The 16,124-nt window shown below is 60.7% G+C and overlaps 1 protein-coding gene across 1 annotated transcript; it reads left to right on the top strand.

Moving 5' to 3' along the window:
- Positions 1 to 2,220: 2,220 nt before the first annotated feature.
- LFNG (LFNG O-fucosylpeptide 3-beta-N-acetylglucosaminyltransferase) lies at positions 2,221 to 13,996 on the top strand. The gene is made up of 8 exons (XM_074597825.1): positions 2,221 to 2,688; positions 10,049 to 10,097; positions 10,990 to 11,089; positions 11,247 to 11,400; positions 11,492 to 11,577; positions 11,867 to 12,032; positions 12,325 to 12,410; positions 12,502 to 13,996. Exons 1-8 carry the CDS (start codon positions 2,296 to 2,298, stop codon positions 12,566 to 12,568), a joined length of 1,101 nt encoding a protein of 366 aa, XP_074453926.1. The 5' UTR covers positions 2,221 to 2,295; the 3' UTR covers positions 12,569 to 13,996.
- The last annotated feature ends 2,128 nt before the right edge of the window (positions 13,997 to 16,124 follow it).

Raw genomic sequence — 16,124 nt, forward strand, 5'->3', positions numbered from 1 at the left:
GGCACACAGAGCCCGTATTGTCACTCGCCTCGCGGCGCCGGCTGGGACCCCAACATCTGGGCACGGCGCGTGTCCCGGGCCAGCGCCGGGGCTGCGGGAGCGGGAGAGCAGCTGGTCGGGGGAAAATGCCTTTCTTCCCCTTTTGGCTCCTGGAGAAAAGGGCTCTTTCTTCATTCAGGGTTTTGCCGATCGGGCTTTTCAGCTGCCTCTCGAGCAGCGGTTGCTGTGCCATCGGGTTGGAGACAAAGGGCGCCCAAAAAAAAAAAAAAAAGGCAAATCGAGACTGGAAGGCTGGGCTCTGCAGCAATAGCGGGAAGTGGGGAGTGTGGGATTCGGTTCCTGTGTTTGTACGGTCTAACTGCTTTTTTTTTTATTTTATTATGGGAGGCTTCTTTGGCAGCATAGGTCTCTCCCCAGACATGGGCAGTGCCTGCAAAAGCAAACCCCACAGCCTCCCTGAGCATTTCTAGCCCGGGGCTGTGGTCCAAGGGCTGACCAGGGGAATGTATAGCCTAAAATCAGGAGGCGGCAAATGCTGGGGCTTGCCTGAGGAAGCAGCTTCCCTGCTTCGTCCTGGCTGGTATTATGGTATTGTTTATCCAGTGCCAGAGATGAATGGAGCACGTGACAGCAGGAAAAATGCAACTTGGACAAGGTCCCTGCCCAAAAATGCAGCAGCCCCTGATTAGGGCATTACATTGCAGCCCAGGCCCAAACCCAAATCCGCCTCCCTGTAGCAGCGCACACGCAGGGAGAGAAAACCCCAAGCGCTGCCTGCCTGCAGAGAGGGTGGATAAGGGGGAAAAGATGCCCCGGGGTTTGGCATCAGTAAAATAGCAGGCTGGTGGCACATCCAGGAGCAGATTTCAACCCAGTTTTCCCTTGCAGATGCCACTTCTCCCACTGCCTGGCTGGAAACATCCATGTCTCACTTAACAAGGCATCGTTATCATGGTTAGTGATCGCTGGTGGGGCTTGCTCGGCATCTATGCAGCATTTGTTTTCAGACACCCCTGCACCTTGGGGCTCCAAAGCACGGTGCTGCACCCACAATGGGGCTAGCCAGGTCTGGGAGCATCTCCAGGACTCCCCGAGCAGGCATAGGAACAGACCCCCCAGCACGCAGTGCCCAGATTTACCCACCAGACTGGAGCTTGGTGGAAGTGAGAGGAGTGCTGTGTTTTGGGGGACTTTTGGGTTTGTTTTTTTTTTTCATTATGTTCAGCTCTGAAGCCCTCAGCACAGGAAAGACATGGGCCAGTTGGAACAGGTCCAGAGGAGGCTATGAAGACGATCAGAGGGCTGGAGCCCCCCTCCTATGAAGACAGGCTGAGAGAGTTGGGGGTCTTCAGCCTGGAGAAAAGAAGGCTCCGGGGAGACCTTATTGTGGCCTTTCAGTACTTAAAGGGGCTAGAAGAAAGATGGGGACAAACCTTTTAGCAGGGCCAGGTGCGATAGGACAAGGGGTAATGGCTTTAAAATAAAGGAGAGGAGATTTAGGCTAGATATAAGGAAATTTTTTATAATTAGTGTAGTGAAACACTGGCTGCCCAGAGAGGTGGGAGATGCCCCATCCCTGAGAACATTCCAGGTCAGGTTGGAGGGGGCTCTGAGCAACCTGATCTGGTTGAGGATGCCCCTGCTCATGGTGGGGGGTTGGACTAGATGGCCTTTAAAGGTCCCTTCCAACCCAAACCATTCTATAATCCCATGATTCTATGCTTGGCCTCAGATGAGACTTGATGGGAAACAGCCCGGAGTCTGGTCAGGCTGGACGGCTTTCTGGTAACCTCTTGGCCACGGCTGTGAGAAACCCCCGGTGCAGGGCTGGGAAACGACAGCCCAGGGCCACCATCGCTGCCGACGCAGCAGCCACCCGTGCTCCGGGCACGCTGGGGGGTTACAGGGACCGGCGTACCCCCATCCCGCCATCCCCCCCCCGGGGACCGCGATGGGAGGGAAGGAGGAGCGGGCAGCCTGCGGGCACCGACCCCCGCGTCCCGCCCGTGGGCAAGGCAGAGGAGCGGGGGACAGCCACGGGCAGGACGGGGCCGAGGGGCGGGCGGACCGCGTGTAGGGGGCTGGCGGGGAAGATGCCGCGGGGGCGGGGGGTGACACACGCATCGGGGCGGGCGCTGCTCCCGCCCCGCGTGGGGGCGGCCCCGGTGCGGTCCCTCCCCGGGCGGGGCGGGGGCGGTTTAAAGGCGGCGGCGCGGCGGGGGCCGGGCCGGTGGGGCGGGCGGAGCGCGGCCGGCGGCGGCGCGGAGCGGAGAGGGGGAGCTGAGCGGCGGGAGGATGCTGAAGAGCTGCGGGAGGAAGCTGCTCCTGTCCCTCGTGGGCTCCATGTTCACCTGCCTGCTGGTGCTCATGGTGGAGCCGCCCGGGAGGCCGGGGCTGGCCCGGGGGGAGGCCGGCGGGGCGCAGCGGGCGCTGCAGAGCCTGGGGGCGGCGGCGGCCGCCCCCCCGGCGGCGCAGGGTCCCCCCGGTCTCCGCAGCTTCGCCGATTACTTCGGGCGGCTGAGCCGAGCCCGGCGGGAGCTGCCCGCCGCCCCCCCGAGCCCCCCGCGGCCGCCGGCCGAGGACATCTCCCCCCGCGATGTCTTCATCGCCGTCAAGACCACCAAGAAGTTCCACAAGGCGCGGCTGGAGCTGCTGCTCGACACCTGGATCTCCCGCAACCGTGACATGGTAAGGGGACGGGGGATGGGGACGGTCCCCGCCGGGGTGGAGCGACGCGGCCCGGGCTGAGCCCACGAGTGACAGCCGCGGTCACAGCCCTTTGCTGTGCGGGGTCCGAGGGGTGCTGTGGCCCGGCAAACGCCACCTCCTCTTTCTGCTCCCCGCAGATCGCTGAGCCAGGAGGGCTATTGCGAGGCCGTCAGGGCTGTGCTGGAGCCAGCTGTGTTTTGGGGAGGGTGAAATGCAGCGTTGCAGGGTGAGTTTGGGATGAGTGAGCGATGGAGGGAGCCCAACACAAGCTCCTCGCACTCGGCAGCCCCCCAGAACTCTGCTCTGGGGCCTTCCTGCTGAGCAGCTGCCGTTGCAGAGCTTGCCCCGAGTTGCTATCCACTGGGGAAGCTGAGGCACGGTGTAGGGATGGAGCCCAATCCACTGGTGCCTGCTGTGGTGTCAGGTCCCTGCGGATGCTCTCCTGGGCTGCGGGGCCTGGCTGTGGATGAGGTTTGGCAGGTCCCCAGGAGGTGCCTGCAGTTGGGTTGCCCAAAGGACACTCGGTTTAGCAGCCCAGGGCTGGGAGAGCACTGGGATGTGCTGAGGCTTTTGGTCCCGTTGCCAGGAACTGGGCAGGACTGGAGTGGCTGGGGGCTCTTGCAGGTCTGCTCTGGCTCACCCGCACCGGGGCAGTTGCAGCTAGTCTGATTGCTGACCTTACTGATGTCCTGCCCTGAGCCCTGGCTGTCCCTTACGCTGTCCTTCAAGTTGTGAAGCAAAATTAAAAAGGGGGGGAAAAAAAAAATGCTGTTTCCTTAGGAAATGTGCTTTGCCATCTGCTCTTAAGACGCTTTTTCTGTCCTTAGACAGCTTCTCAAGTAAGTTATGCCTGGCCCTAACCTTTCCATCCTACTGTCTCCACGTGTTTCCTCCTGGCCTGGATTTGTGTTTCTTGATTGCAAACTGTTTTCTTTGGAAATCTAAAGTGGTTGGGGAGGGAGGGGAGGGGTGTGTGTCGGGGGGAATCGACCTGCCCCTGCCTCTTTCACCCGGGTTTGCTGGACCCCGCGGGAGGGCTTGGCGCCTGCAATTTACCCCAAACATTCGCTTACTCTTTTTTTTTTTTTTTTTTTTTTACCCCGCCCCTGTGAATCTTGTCCCTTTCTTTTTGCTGAGATCTCCTGGGCTTGGCAGTGGCTCTGCCGTCTCTCCCTCGTACAGTTATTTAATGGAAACCTCTTTTATGCTCTGCTGTCACTGCGAGGGGGTGGCGAGTGGCGGTGGGGGGAAATGCTCTTTGAGCACCTACAGATGATCCTGGGAATGGCTGCTCTTTTTTTCTTTTTCCCCCTCCCTCTTGTGAGCTCCGGCTTTCTTCTAGGTTTTTTTTTTGTTGTTGTTGTGCTTCGTTTGTCCGTTTGGATTCCCAGAGACCCGAGGCTCGGCTCTCACGCTGTCCCCCTGGGCAAGCTAACAAAGCCCCTTTTCTCCCGGCGCAGAGAAAAGGCTTCGCAGCCTCTTGTGTGGCACTTTCCATGGGAACGGGGGAGCCGGAGCCGGCCGTGTCCAGGTCAGGTTGCCTAGAGATGAGGGCCATGAAGCCAGGGGGGCCGCAGCCCGGCAAGGTGCCCGCCTGACAAGCCAAGCCGCTGAGTGACGGCTCTTGTACAGCACTTGAGGACAAGGAGCTGCCGAGAGAGCCGGAGGCGGCGCGAACTCCAGCCGAGCAAAGCGAGGGTTGGATGTGGGGGGGACACACACGGACGCAGAGGGGACAAACCCGTGCTGCCGGTGGCAATCAGCTCCTGCCTTCCCACGCTGACCTGGCTGCTGGCTCTGGGAAGCTTTGGGGCACCCTGGGCTCCCCCAAACTTGGCATCAGGCTGGGGTTCTTTTGCCTGCAGAGTGCAGGATGGGTGCCACGGGGCTCCTCTCCGTTGCATCCCTGTCTGGGGAGGGGCTGTGCGGTTCCTGCATCCCCTCCTTGCCCCGTGGTCTCTGCCCCGGGCGGGTGGTGTGGTGACAGCGGGGCGCTGCCTCTGCTCAAACGTCTCTCTTGGTCTGAGTCAGGCCCGGCTCTGCTCATCCTGTCCCTCTCTTGTTTGTGTCTCGCTAACGGCGTCTTGTGCCGCCTCGAGGACGCAGGGAAATTCCTGCCCAAGGGCTGAGAATCCCCCGTGCCCGATCCTTCCCTGACCCTCCTCTGGCATCAAACCCCAGCCTCCCTCCTGGCTGTTCATTAGCCAGGCAGCTCCCTGCCCTGGGGAGGAGGGATGCCGGCCCTGGGGAGAAGGGATTAAATCCAGCAGGTAACTCCAGGCCAGACCCTGGCAGATAGGGGGAATAGCTATTGTGTCCTTCCTCGGCCGCTCTTTGTTCTGCCTACAATAGTCCCTGTTTCCTGCCCTCTGTCCCCTCCAAGACCCCAAAATGGGGCACCCCCTTCTCCTTCCTGCTTCTCTCCGCACGGGAGCGGGGGCAGATGCCTATTGTCTCTGAAATCTGCTCCCCAGCTTGCACAATCCAGGCAGGACAAGCTGCTGTTGGAGGAGAGTTATGGATTTTTTTCCCCTACTTGCTTTGGGGAGAGTTTCCAGCTGTCCCGGTACCCTTAGGATGCTGGAGTGCAGTCTGGGGAAACTTTACACTTGAAAGAAAAGAGATGGGGGGGAGGAGGAAAATGGCCATTAGGCAGAAATCCTGGACAGGAGCGAGTCCAAACCCACTGGTTTCCTGCTGAGTCGGGTGATTTGCTGTGGTAGAGTTGCATAAGTAACGTGTCCCCTGTCCCCGGGGCAGCCCGAAGGCGGCCAGGCGGCTCGGCACACGCCGCGGTGCCTGCAAGGGGCCTGGGCTGGGCTGCCGTCCCGCCGGCGTGGGATCCGCTGGCTTCCTCCAGCTCGGTGCGATAATTACAGGCTTTGAAAAATTCCTGCTCTCGGGGCACAGGGAATGGGTTTAACCTTTCGGAGAGCGCGCTCCGCTGATGGCAGCTCCCAGATTTCTCTGGCACCTAGGCCAGGGTCCCCATCCTCGGGGGGTGGGGGCTTCGGTGGAGCATGTCCCATTTGCGCTCCCACCGGAGCAGCTGGGACCATGGGGGCTGCTCATCCCAAACCAGCTCCGCGGTGCATCCGGCTCCCCCCAGTCCTGGGCTGTGTGCCAGGGCCTGCTGAGCACTGCTGAACTCGGCTCATGTGTGAGGGTCCTTCCCTGTTGTCTCCCCCCCGGCCCCGGGCAGCCTGTGTGGTTTGGGGCAGGGGGGTGGGGGGGTGGAGGCCCCTTAATTGCCTGCCCCAAAGGATGATGCCGCTGTCCTTGTCCATAAAAGCTGCGGGGCCGGCGAGCGGCGCGCGTGGAGCGCCAGGCGGGAGGGTGGGGGACCCTCGCCGCACAATGAGCTCATTGTTTGCGAGGAGGTTATTAAAAAATTATAGCATTTAAAATTACAGTGGAAGATTCTTCCTCTTGCCGAAAGGAGACGGGGGGGGAGGAAGGGCCCACGGCCTTGCAAGCCCCTTCCCTGCCTCTGCAGGTTCCAGCCCCGGGACCCTGTGCCAGCACGGACCCCCCTGTCCTGGGGAAGGCCATGGTGGGGACGCTGCCATGGTGGGGACGTTGCCATGGCAGGGACACCACCATTGCGCTGCTCCCAGCCCGTTGGAGCGAGGTGGGGATTTTCCCTCCGAACCCCCATGGGCTGGAGGGAAAACATCTGCTGTGGGGGACACAAAGCCGGGCAGGGACCTGCTCCAGCAGCATCCTTGCCTCCCCCCGGAGCCCCTTGCCCAGCTGGAGGTTGAGCCCCCCCCAGCACCTCTCCGTTGCCTCCCTCCCCCTGCACCCAAGCAGGGTGACCGCTTCCTCCTTGTCCTTGTGGTGAAAAGGGCTGCAGCCCCCCCCGGGTGCGGCATGGGTGGGTGCTGGGCTGCTCCAGCACTGGGAAGTGAGACATGGCGCGGGGGCAGGATTTGTGTGCCGCAGGGTCACGGGGGTGTCCGCCCGGCTGAGGTTCCCCTTTTTCGGCGGGTCTGCTGCCGGGGGCGGTGGGGATGGCAGCGGACGTGGGGTCGGCTGAGCGTGTGTCACCCCGGGAAGCTGGTGGGATGCTCGGCCAGGGACAGAGGGGTGGCCCCGGCTAGCGGGACGCCTTGCGCAGCACCCAGCCATGAGCGACCCACGAGCTCGGTCGGTGGAGGGGAAATGAGTCACTGCAAAAGGAGAAATGAAGGGGAGGGTGAAAAAAAAAAAAAAAAAAAAAAAAAATGGCCCTCCCCAAGGGTGAGGAGGAGGAAGGGGGTTGCTGGCGGCTGCCTGGCTCCTTGCAGGCAGCTGGGGGGGGCTGACCCCATCCCGGCCATAGGGACCCCGGGTGCCTCTCGGTCCCCGTACACGGAGGCCGCGCATTGTGCCGGGCTGTATGGAGCGGTGGCAGCTATTGTTCGGGAGGGATTTGGCATCCTGTGTTTCTTGAAGCTGCAGTTTTGAGAACAATGAGGTTTCCTGCAGGGGCTGGGGGGGGGGGGGCAGCGGGCCCTTCCTCTCCTGCACCCCGCAGGAAAAGTGACTGCGGGGGGGCCCGAGAGGTCCTGGCACCCCTCGGTGCCACGGCTGGCATGGGGGCCAAGTGGGGGAGAGGTGGAGGGGAGCGGGTGTAAGGGCTGAGGGTGCTTTCTGCCTGGGTGGGGGCAGAATGGCTCTGCTGCTGTTGGGTCTGGAGGTGGTGGCTCGGTAGGTGACGGCTCGGGGACACTGGCTGCAGTGTCCCATCCCACTTACCCTGCTGCAAACCGGGCACTGCCCTGATGCCCAGTGCTCTGCATCGGGGATGCCCAAGGCTGACCCACGTTTTTTTCCTGGCGTGTGGAAACGATGTTTTCTTGTCCCTCTCCTTTCCTGGTGTGTCCCCTCCCTGCAGCCCCGGTTGAGAGGGCCATGCAGGAAGGGCACAGCTCCTCTCCAAGAAATGCAGACAAACTAATTGCAAAAAAGAGGGCCTCTGATTTTTTTTTTTTTTTTTTTAGTTTTAATTGAATTTTGGGGTGAGGTTGGGAGGGAAGTGGGGAACCTGTGAGGCCCCAGTAGCCCCCGCAAGGTGGCTTGCAGGGCTGCGTGCCCCTGTCCTGGTCCCCAAGGTGCCACCTGGTCCACCCACACCAGGAAAATTACGGGATGTATGTGGGGAGAGGCCAGAGGGAAGATGCCTCGTTAGGAAGAAGCCTTTCGGTGCGGGCGAATAATAAACAATTGTCCCTGTGGTCTATTTATAGCGGCTGAACCGGAGGATTAGTTGCGGGGTTATTTTTGGAGCGGCTGAAGGCACAGTTGCTGGACGGCGTTTCTGAGCTAATCAAGCAAACATTTTCTGTCTCGCCTGTGCGGAGGCTGCGTGTCCCCCGCCTCCCCCGTCCCCCTCCAGCGGGGATGGGGCTTGGTGTGAGACGTACTGGGGCGCCACATGTCTCGGGGTGGGTGGCAAAGGGCTTGTGATGGGGTCATTCTAGGCATCCTTGGATGATCTCCGCCTGCCCTGCGTCAGCTCATGCCCCCAGCAACAGCCTGACCCCTCCCTGAGCACCTGGAGGTAATGGGGACCAGCGGCGAGGTGCTGGCTGGACCCTGTGTTGGTTGGGGGTGACCATGCATGGCACTGACCCCGTCCCACCCCAGCAGTGGTTGGGGGTGACCACGTACAGCGCTGACCCCGTCCCACCCCAGCGGCGATGCGTCCCAGGGCCGCAACGACCACGGGCACCCTTGGCCCTGCAGCCAATGGGCGAATGTCCCCGTCCCCCAGCTGTCCCCTCCTCATCAGCAGGTTCCCCCATCCCCTAACCCTTTGCTCGCAGCCCTCCTGATCCATGGCGGGGGGGGGGTCTGACCCCTGTCCCTCCCCAAAAGCAGGGCTGTGCATTTGTGAGAACTTGCCTTCCCACCTCCTCCATCCTTCCCCCCCCACCACTTTTTCTTTTCTCCTTTTCAAGCCTCAAAGGTCACTTGTAGCCCCGTCCCCTCCCATTCAACCTTCCCGCAGGCCGGGGCTGTCCCCACCAGCCTGGGGACCCGAGCAAACACGGGCCCGGCTTAACCAGCGCAGCTGTATGCTAATGACCGCCGCTGCCCGCTTAACTCTCCCTCCACTGAGTAAAGTCAGCCCCCGCTATTGTACGTCGTACCCACCTCCTCAAACAAACCACAAAACCCCAGCGCGTTCCCGGGGTCGGCCGGCTGCGGGGTGGCACCCAATTTCCAGCTCACTTGTAATTCATCATCCCCAACGCTCTCGGGCTCCATCGTTCCCCCTCTGTCGCCTCCTGCCTTTCTTCCCCCCCCCACCCCCCCAGCCCTTTTGTCTTTCTTCCTTTGCCCTTTTGTGCACGTCTGGTTTTTAATAGCGCTTGGCAGCTGGTTGTGGTTTCTCTCCTCCAGCTTTGTTTGCTGCCCGCTGATTGATGGCGATGCCTTTCCCACCCCCTGCTCTCTCCTCCTGCTTCTCCCCCTTCCCCAAATTCCAGGCCAACAGCGGCCCCCCCACCCCACCCCAATCCTCCTTCCCAGGCAGCATATGCCAGGAATTAGCTGTGTAAATAGAGGAGTGCGGCCGGGCGGGCAGCACGGGTGCCCAGGGAGGAGGTAGGGTGCTGCCTGGCACCACGGGGACGGCGCTGGGGCGGGCAGCGAGGGACCGTCCCCTCCTTGGGGCTGGCAAGAGTCACCCACCAGCAGCGGCTCAGCCACCCTGGGGGGGTGACGGGGAGCGGAGAGGAGCCATGGGGGTGTTGTGCAAGTGGCCGGGGACGGCCACGTGTTGTTGACACAGGTGGGGACACGGTTGGCAGCCGGCGCCGCGGGCAAACACACCTGCCTGGGCAGGGAGAGCCGCTGGGCGGCTGCTTTGGTGTCCCCGGCCACACGTGCCGCCCGCGCCCGATAAAGTCTGAAGTCCCCACTCAGATCCAGCCGCACTCTGCACCCACTCCCCATCACCCGCTCCTCTCCACGCACCCGCCTCGTGCTGGGGACGGCCCCCGTGTCACCCAAAGTCCCCCTGCCTGCTGCTGCCCCATGGAAAAGGCCGGAGGATGGGGATGCTGAGCGCGGGCGCCCGGAGGGGGCTGGGGTTTGCACCCCGGCGAGGCATGGCATTGCGTGTCATGTCCTGCCAGAACGTCTTGGCTCCCTTCTTGGTCTGAGGCTGAGCGTGTCCTGGGTTTACCTGGCTCTCTGGTGCTGCCTTGGGTTTTGGTGAGGAGGAAGGAGTCACCACTGGCGCCCCAGTGGGACCAGGCCCCAGTGCCACCCGGCTGTGCCAGGTGGGGTCTAGAGCTACGTGGCCTCGACTCCTCAGTCCTCAAAGGTGCCTCATCTTCTCTTTCAGACCTTCATCTTCACGGATGGCGAGGATGAGGAGCTGAAGAAGCAAGCACGTGAGTCCGTGGCCCTTGTCCCTTTGCATGCATCACCTGGAGAGGTTCTCTGAGGAGCCCCTGCCTGGGGAGCACGGCTGGCATGGAGCCTGCCCCGGGAACTCCGAAAAAATGGCCAAAATGCCACCAGTTACAGCCCTCAGGAGCTCTCACCGTCGGGACCTGGGCTGAGAACAAGGGCAACTTGTTTCACTGATGGTGCCTAAAGCACCCTCTGCCTGGAAGCCCCACATGGGGATGGGTTTCCTTCCCAGTCAGCCCAGTGCTGGGGAGCACGCTAACTGGTTGGGGGTGCCTTTGCACCAGTGTGTCCCTGGGGCGAGCTGGGATTGATAGGCAACATGGGCAGGGTTTCATGGGAGCATTTCCCTGGCAGCCGGTCCCTCGGGCCAGGGTCAGCTCCATCTATTCTCCCCATGCAAATGACTCCTTTTCAGGCCGGGAAGGGATTGCCTTTGAGCTGGGCAAGCAAATAACAGGTGGCTGCTGTGGGAAAAGGCAGTGGGAAGAGGGCAGGATTTCGGCTATTGTGTCGTGGGTGGAGAAGCCAGCTCACGGACACCCCCGGGGTGGCTGGTGCACGGCCCCAGGATGGGCAAGGTGGCGTAGGGTGGCATCATGCGCGTGGGATACGGCTCAACTCTGGTGCACCTGCTGCATCCACATCCCTTGCTCATCCCTTCCCTTGTCTCGTGTGGATCTAAAAGCCATTACCCCCCCAAAAAATCATTCTTTGCCCAAAGTGATGTGGCAGGGAAGCCATCGAGCATCCTTGGGGTTTCCATCCCACCTGCTGCCCCTGGAATGTGCATGGTGAAGCATCGCTGCTCGAGCAGGCGGGGAGGCGTGGGATACCCCGGCACCGGGCGTTGACCCCTGTCTCTTCCCGCAGGAAACGTCATCAACACCAACTGCTCGGCCGCCCACAGCCGGCAGGCCCTCTCCTGCAAGATGGCCGTGGAGTACGACAAGTTCATCGAGTCTGGCAGAAAGTAAGCAGTGCCCGGCGCTGCCGCGGGGGACGGCGGGGCTGGGCGGGGGGTGTGGTGGGATGGTCCAGGCAGAGGCTGTTTGTGTTGTTTGGGGCCGTATCTCATCATGGGGTCTGGGGAATTGCCCCGGCCCGGCGTGACACTGCTGCCACCGCAGGTGGTTCTGCCATGTGGACGATGACAACTACGTGAACGTGCGGACGCTGGTGAAGCTGCTCTCCAGCTACCCCCACACGCAGGACATCTACATCGGGAAGCCCAGCCTGGACCGGCCCATCCAGGCGACGGAGAGGATCAGCGAGAACAAGATGGTGAGGGGGCGAGGGGGAGAGGTTGGGGCTGGGGTTCGCCCCCCGCTCGGCGGCAGGAGGTCTCACTGCCGTTGCTTCCCCTCTCTCGCAGCACCCTGTGCATTTCTGGTTTGCCACGGGAGGAGCGGGGTTTTGTATCAGCCGGGGGCTGGCGCTGAAGATGAGCCCGTGGGCCAGGTAAGAGCCTTGGCTTTGCTCTCCCGTGGGGACTCACTGTGGTCCCAGCGGGGCACAGAGCGGTGACATCTTTGGGGATGGACGTTCGACCATGTTCTACCACCCTGCCTTGCTGAGGGTGTCTGTAGGGGGCTTGCAAAGAAGCTGGGAAGAACCTCGGTTCCCCCAAGTCTAATTGACTTTTAATTAGAGCTAGAGCTGGGCACCCCCTGGCCAAGCCCAGACCCTGCGGGGTGGCCACATATCCCTGGGCTTTGCTCCTCTGCAGCTCCTCTCTCTCTCCCCGCAGCGGGGGCCACTTCATGAGCACGGCGGAGAAGATCCGCCTGCCCGACGACTGCACTATTGGCTACATCATTGAGTCCGTGCTGGGGGTGAAGCTCATCCGCAGCAACCTCTTCCACTCACACCTGGAGAACCTCCACCAGGTGCCCAAGACGGAGATCCACAAACAGGTATCCCTGTCCTGATGCCCTGGGGTGGATGGAGGGCTTGGGTTGGATGGTACCATCATCTGCTTTCATGTTGGCACCTAAAAATTGGGCATCGCAACTAAGATGTTGATTTATGTGCTTCCAAAACATCAGCGGAGGGGGGAAAGCCCCATCAGCCCATCCCCGTGGGGCGATGCAGAGCGTAACTGGAGGCTGTGGGAAAAGGGGTGAATTTTGCAGCCCCCCCCATGCCCCTGCTCGATCCTCGTGATCGTGTCGGCTGCTTGACCCCACTGCGTTTCCTCCCCGCCAGGTGACACTAAGCTACGGCATGTTCGAAAACAAGCGCAACTCCATCCACATGAAGGGAGCCTTCTCCGTCGAGGAGGACCCATCCAGGTGAGATGGGGGGACCCTGTCCCCTGCCCCGAGCCGGGGTGTCGCAGGGCCACCACCGTCCCGTGCTCAGCATCGCTCCTCTCCTCCGCAGGTTCCGCTCCGTGCACTGCCTGCTGTACCCCGACACGCCGTGGTGCCCCGCCAACGTGGTTTACTAGGAGACGCGTGTCCCCTCCAACCTCGTCCCGAATTTCCCCGGTATCCGACGGGCGTGCGGGACCTGCGTGCGGGTGTTGTCGGTCCGGCCTCGCCGCGAGGCGGACGGTCGGAGACGTCGTTGCTGTGGTATTGCACAGTGTGTGTGTACTGAAGGCTGCTGTGCGGCCCCTTGTCCCCTGCCCTGCCTGCCCCGCTGCCCGCGCCCGCTGCCCGCTCCGTCCGGGACGGCGGGGAGGGGACGGGTCCTGAGCACTTAACCGCTGGGCACCCCACGGCGCCGGCGAGCCCCACGCCATGTGTGGGGAGCGACCGTGGGCGCTGCGTGGCTCTGCCTCCCCCAGGCTTGCTTCTCCTTTTTTTGTTTTGTTTTGGTTGTTTTTTTTTTTTTTTTCCTTTTAAATGTTAAGTGTTTTTTGCTGTGTGCCTCCGTCGCCCCCCTCACCCGCCCCGTCCTCTCTCCCAGCCCCAAAATCTCAGCAGCGAAGCTCCAGCTCCCGATGGGGATGATGAAGGGTCAGCGGGGCGTCCCGCTGCCCGGCTCGGTGGGCAGGGGGGGCCTCCCCGCCACGGCTGACGCTGCTCCAGGGCGCTGCGAAGCTGCCGGGTGCTGGGGGGCCGCACTGGAGGGGGACGGGGGGGTGGGCTGCGAGCCGGTGTTGGCGTGAGTGCCGTTTCCCGGAGCTCCCCTCCTCTGGCTAAACTGTTGCTGGCGGCATCGATCTATGCACTATTTATAGAGACTAATGTAAAGATTTTCTATAAATACAGGGTGGGGGGGGGTGGGAGGAGGATTTTCCCGGAGCCGCCGGCACAGTGTGGGTGCTGTGTTTGTAGTCTCCCTCCAGTGCTGCCCCCCCGCCTGCTCGCCGGCCCGCGCCTTTGCGAAGGAGCACTTTGGGGGCTGTGTGGGTGTCCGTGTCCCCCCCCGCCGTGGGGCCGGAGCATCTTCCATCCATCCCTGGCTCGGCAGCGGGGGATGCTGCAGTGGCCGGAGCACCCAAGAGGTGCCCGGACGGATGGACACCCACCGTGGGCAGGCGGCGTTTCCCAGCCTGGCCCTTGCTCCCTGCCGATGTAGCCGGGGAGGGAGAAGGATTCAACATCCCCCCACCTGCCACCCTGCCTGCCCCCCCCAGCCCTGTGCTCCTGGGATAAGCAGGCTGAGCCGGAGCTGAACATTTCCAACCCGAAGCTGAGTGAAAATAGCCCATAATGGGTGCGTTGTAAATATGTTATTGCGCCAGTATTTTTTTTACTGTGCCTCTTTTTTTAAAAAAAAAACAAAAACAAAAACAAAAAAAAAAAAACAACAAAAAAAACCCCAAACAAAAACCATTGAGAATTATGTAGATTTTAAAATGCTTTTTATACGTTTTCTGTGGATCGGAAAAAAAAAAACCCAACCCCAACCTTCTGATAATCTGTTTAAGAAAGAAAAAAAAAAAAATTTGCGATGTCTTGTAACTATCACTTACCTTAATTTATGTGTTCCAGTATCTGGAACGTCACTCTGTGCTTTTTATAACTAGGATGCGTTTAAAGCAATAGATGTGGGATGGGGAACGAGCATGGACAGCGTGTTCTCAGGGACTTGAACCCGATCGCTGCCACGGGGTCCCCGTGGGAGCCGTCACCAATAAAGCAGCTTTTTTGCTGACCACAGTCACCTGGTCCCGGGCTCCGGCGTCTCTTTATGGATGGGCTGCGCTGAACACCCCCGTCTTCCCCTCCCCGACACCCCCGCGGATGTTATCGCCTCTAGTGAAGCTCTCAGGGATGCAGCGAGGAGGGGTCGCGCCTGCATCCCTCTCTGTTCCCACGGGTACCGCTGGCTGTTTGCATCCCCGGGTGCGAGGGTCCTCTCCTCCTCCCTCCCCTCCCCAAAAGGCCAGGGCCGGGCTCGACACCTCGGGGCTGGTTTTTCCCAGGCTCGGGAGGGGGGTGGGAGCCGGTTGTTAGCAGGGTGCTGTTAACAGCCAGCAGGCAGGCGTGTGCGTGGGAAGGTTGGGGGCTGCGGGGGGGCTGAGCCCCGTCCCTCCTCCCAGCCCTCCCTTCGCCCTCTCCAACACCGACTCAGCCGACACCGAGCACCCACCTGCCAGTAACAAGCCCCAGTTTTCACGGGATGTGGCAATAGCGGAAAATCTTGCCCCCCCCATACTAAAACCAGCCCTGTTTGTGCCACATCGGTACCGGTTTTCGCCTGCGCCATTCTCTCCTCCCCCCCGCCTTCCTCTGTACCCAGCATCTGTTTTTTTTTTCTTTTTTTTTTTTTTTTTTTTTTTTTTTCAATTTCTTTTCGAGGCACACTTTCTTACTTCACAGTTTCACTTGAATCTCTGGGTTATCGGGGGTTGGCCTTGCTAAAAATATGGCCCAGCAGGAAGTCGGCGTGTGCTAAAGCAGCAACCCCTCCTCCCCGCACCCCCGCTCGCTTCAGACAGCCCCAAAAGTCAGAAAAAAAAAAATAAATAATCCCCCAAATTCTGCAGTTCTTGGTGGGCAGAGGGGTGTGTGTGGGTGTGGGTGTGGGGGTGTGTGTGTGTGTGTGTGTGTGTGTGTGGGCGGGGGGGCTGCAGATCCTGCCCTGGGGAACTGAGCATCACCCTCACCCGGATCCCCCCCCCCGAAAAGTCATAGGTACCCAAAAAGCTCTCCGGAGAAAGGAGGGTGGACAGCAAACCCTGCAAAGCCGCCTTCACGCAGCGCGCGGGGCTCAGGGCTGGGGCGCTGGTGGGTGCAGGGTTTGGTGCCTCTCGGTTTGTGTCTCTCCGCACCCCCCCCCCGCACTGTCCCCGGCACGGGGTCAGCGAAGGGGACCTGCGTCAGGCGCAGGAAGCCGTGCCACCCGCCGCTCGCCCGCGTATTTTCCTATTGCTCACCGGGCCGCGGTTTCGGCAGCGCGGGCGCTTCCCGGCAGCGATGCCGTCACCCCTTCTGCAGGCTGGCCCTGCCACCGCTCCCCCGCCAGGGACGGGGACATCCAACCAGGATGGGGACATTCAGCCAGGACGGGGCAGCACCCATTGCACCCAGGCACAGCTGGGTGCAGGGGGCCTGTTTGCTGCAAAACAGCCCAAATCTTGTGCTAAGCACCCACTGGGGGGGCCGGGGGCTGTGGCATGGGGCTGGGATGCTGTTGCAAGGAGCAGGAGCCCCTTGGCAGGGGTAAAGGGTTGGCAGCGGGTAGGGGGGTGGTGGGGGGGGGGGGAATGCTGGGCACGGTGCAACACCCGGAGGGGGCTTAAAAAATAATAAGATAAAAAAAAAAAAAAAAAAAAAAGATTAAAATAAAATAAAGTATAAAAGATAGAATAAAAAATAAAATAAAGTAAAATATAACAAAATAAAATAAAATAAAATAAAATAAAATAAAATAAAATAAAATAAAATAAAATAAAATAAAATATTAAAAAAATAAAATAAAATAAAATAAAATACACCCCACTGAGCCTTCAGGAGCGGGGGCAGGCAGCACACCATCCCTCCGGTTTGTCCCACACCAGACTCCCAGCCTCTCCCTCCTCCCTCCCTCCTCGTGGGCTGAAAAGTAAA

Source organism: Larus michahellis, chromosome 8 (genome assembly GCF_964199755.1).
Source record: "Larus michahellis chromosome 8, bLarMic1.1, whole genome shotgun sequence".
Lineage (NCBI taxonomy): Eukaryota > Metazoa > Chordata > Aves > Charadriiformes > Laridae > Larus > Larus michahellis.

Excerpts from the sequence above, each read along its gene's own strand:
- LFNG (XM_074597825.1), top strand. The coding sequence starts at position 2,296 with ATGCTGAAGAGCTGCGGGAGGAAGCTGCTCCTGTCCCTCGTGGGCTCC. Across the intron at positions 10,098-10,989 it reads GGAGCTGAAGAAGCAAGCAC|GAAACGTCATCAACACCAAC; the intron begins GTGAGTCCGTGG and ends CTCTTCCCGCAG. Across the intron at positions 11,578-11,866 it reads AAGATGAGCCCGTGGGCCAG|CGGGGGCCACTTCATGAGCA; the intron begins GTAAGAGCCTTG and ends CTCTCCCCGCAG.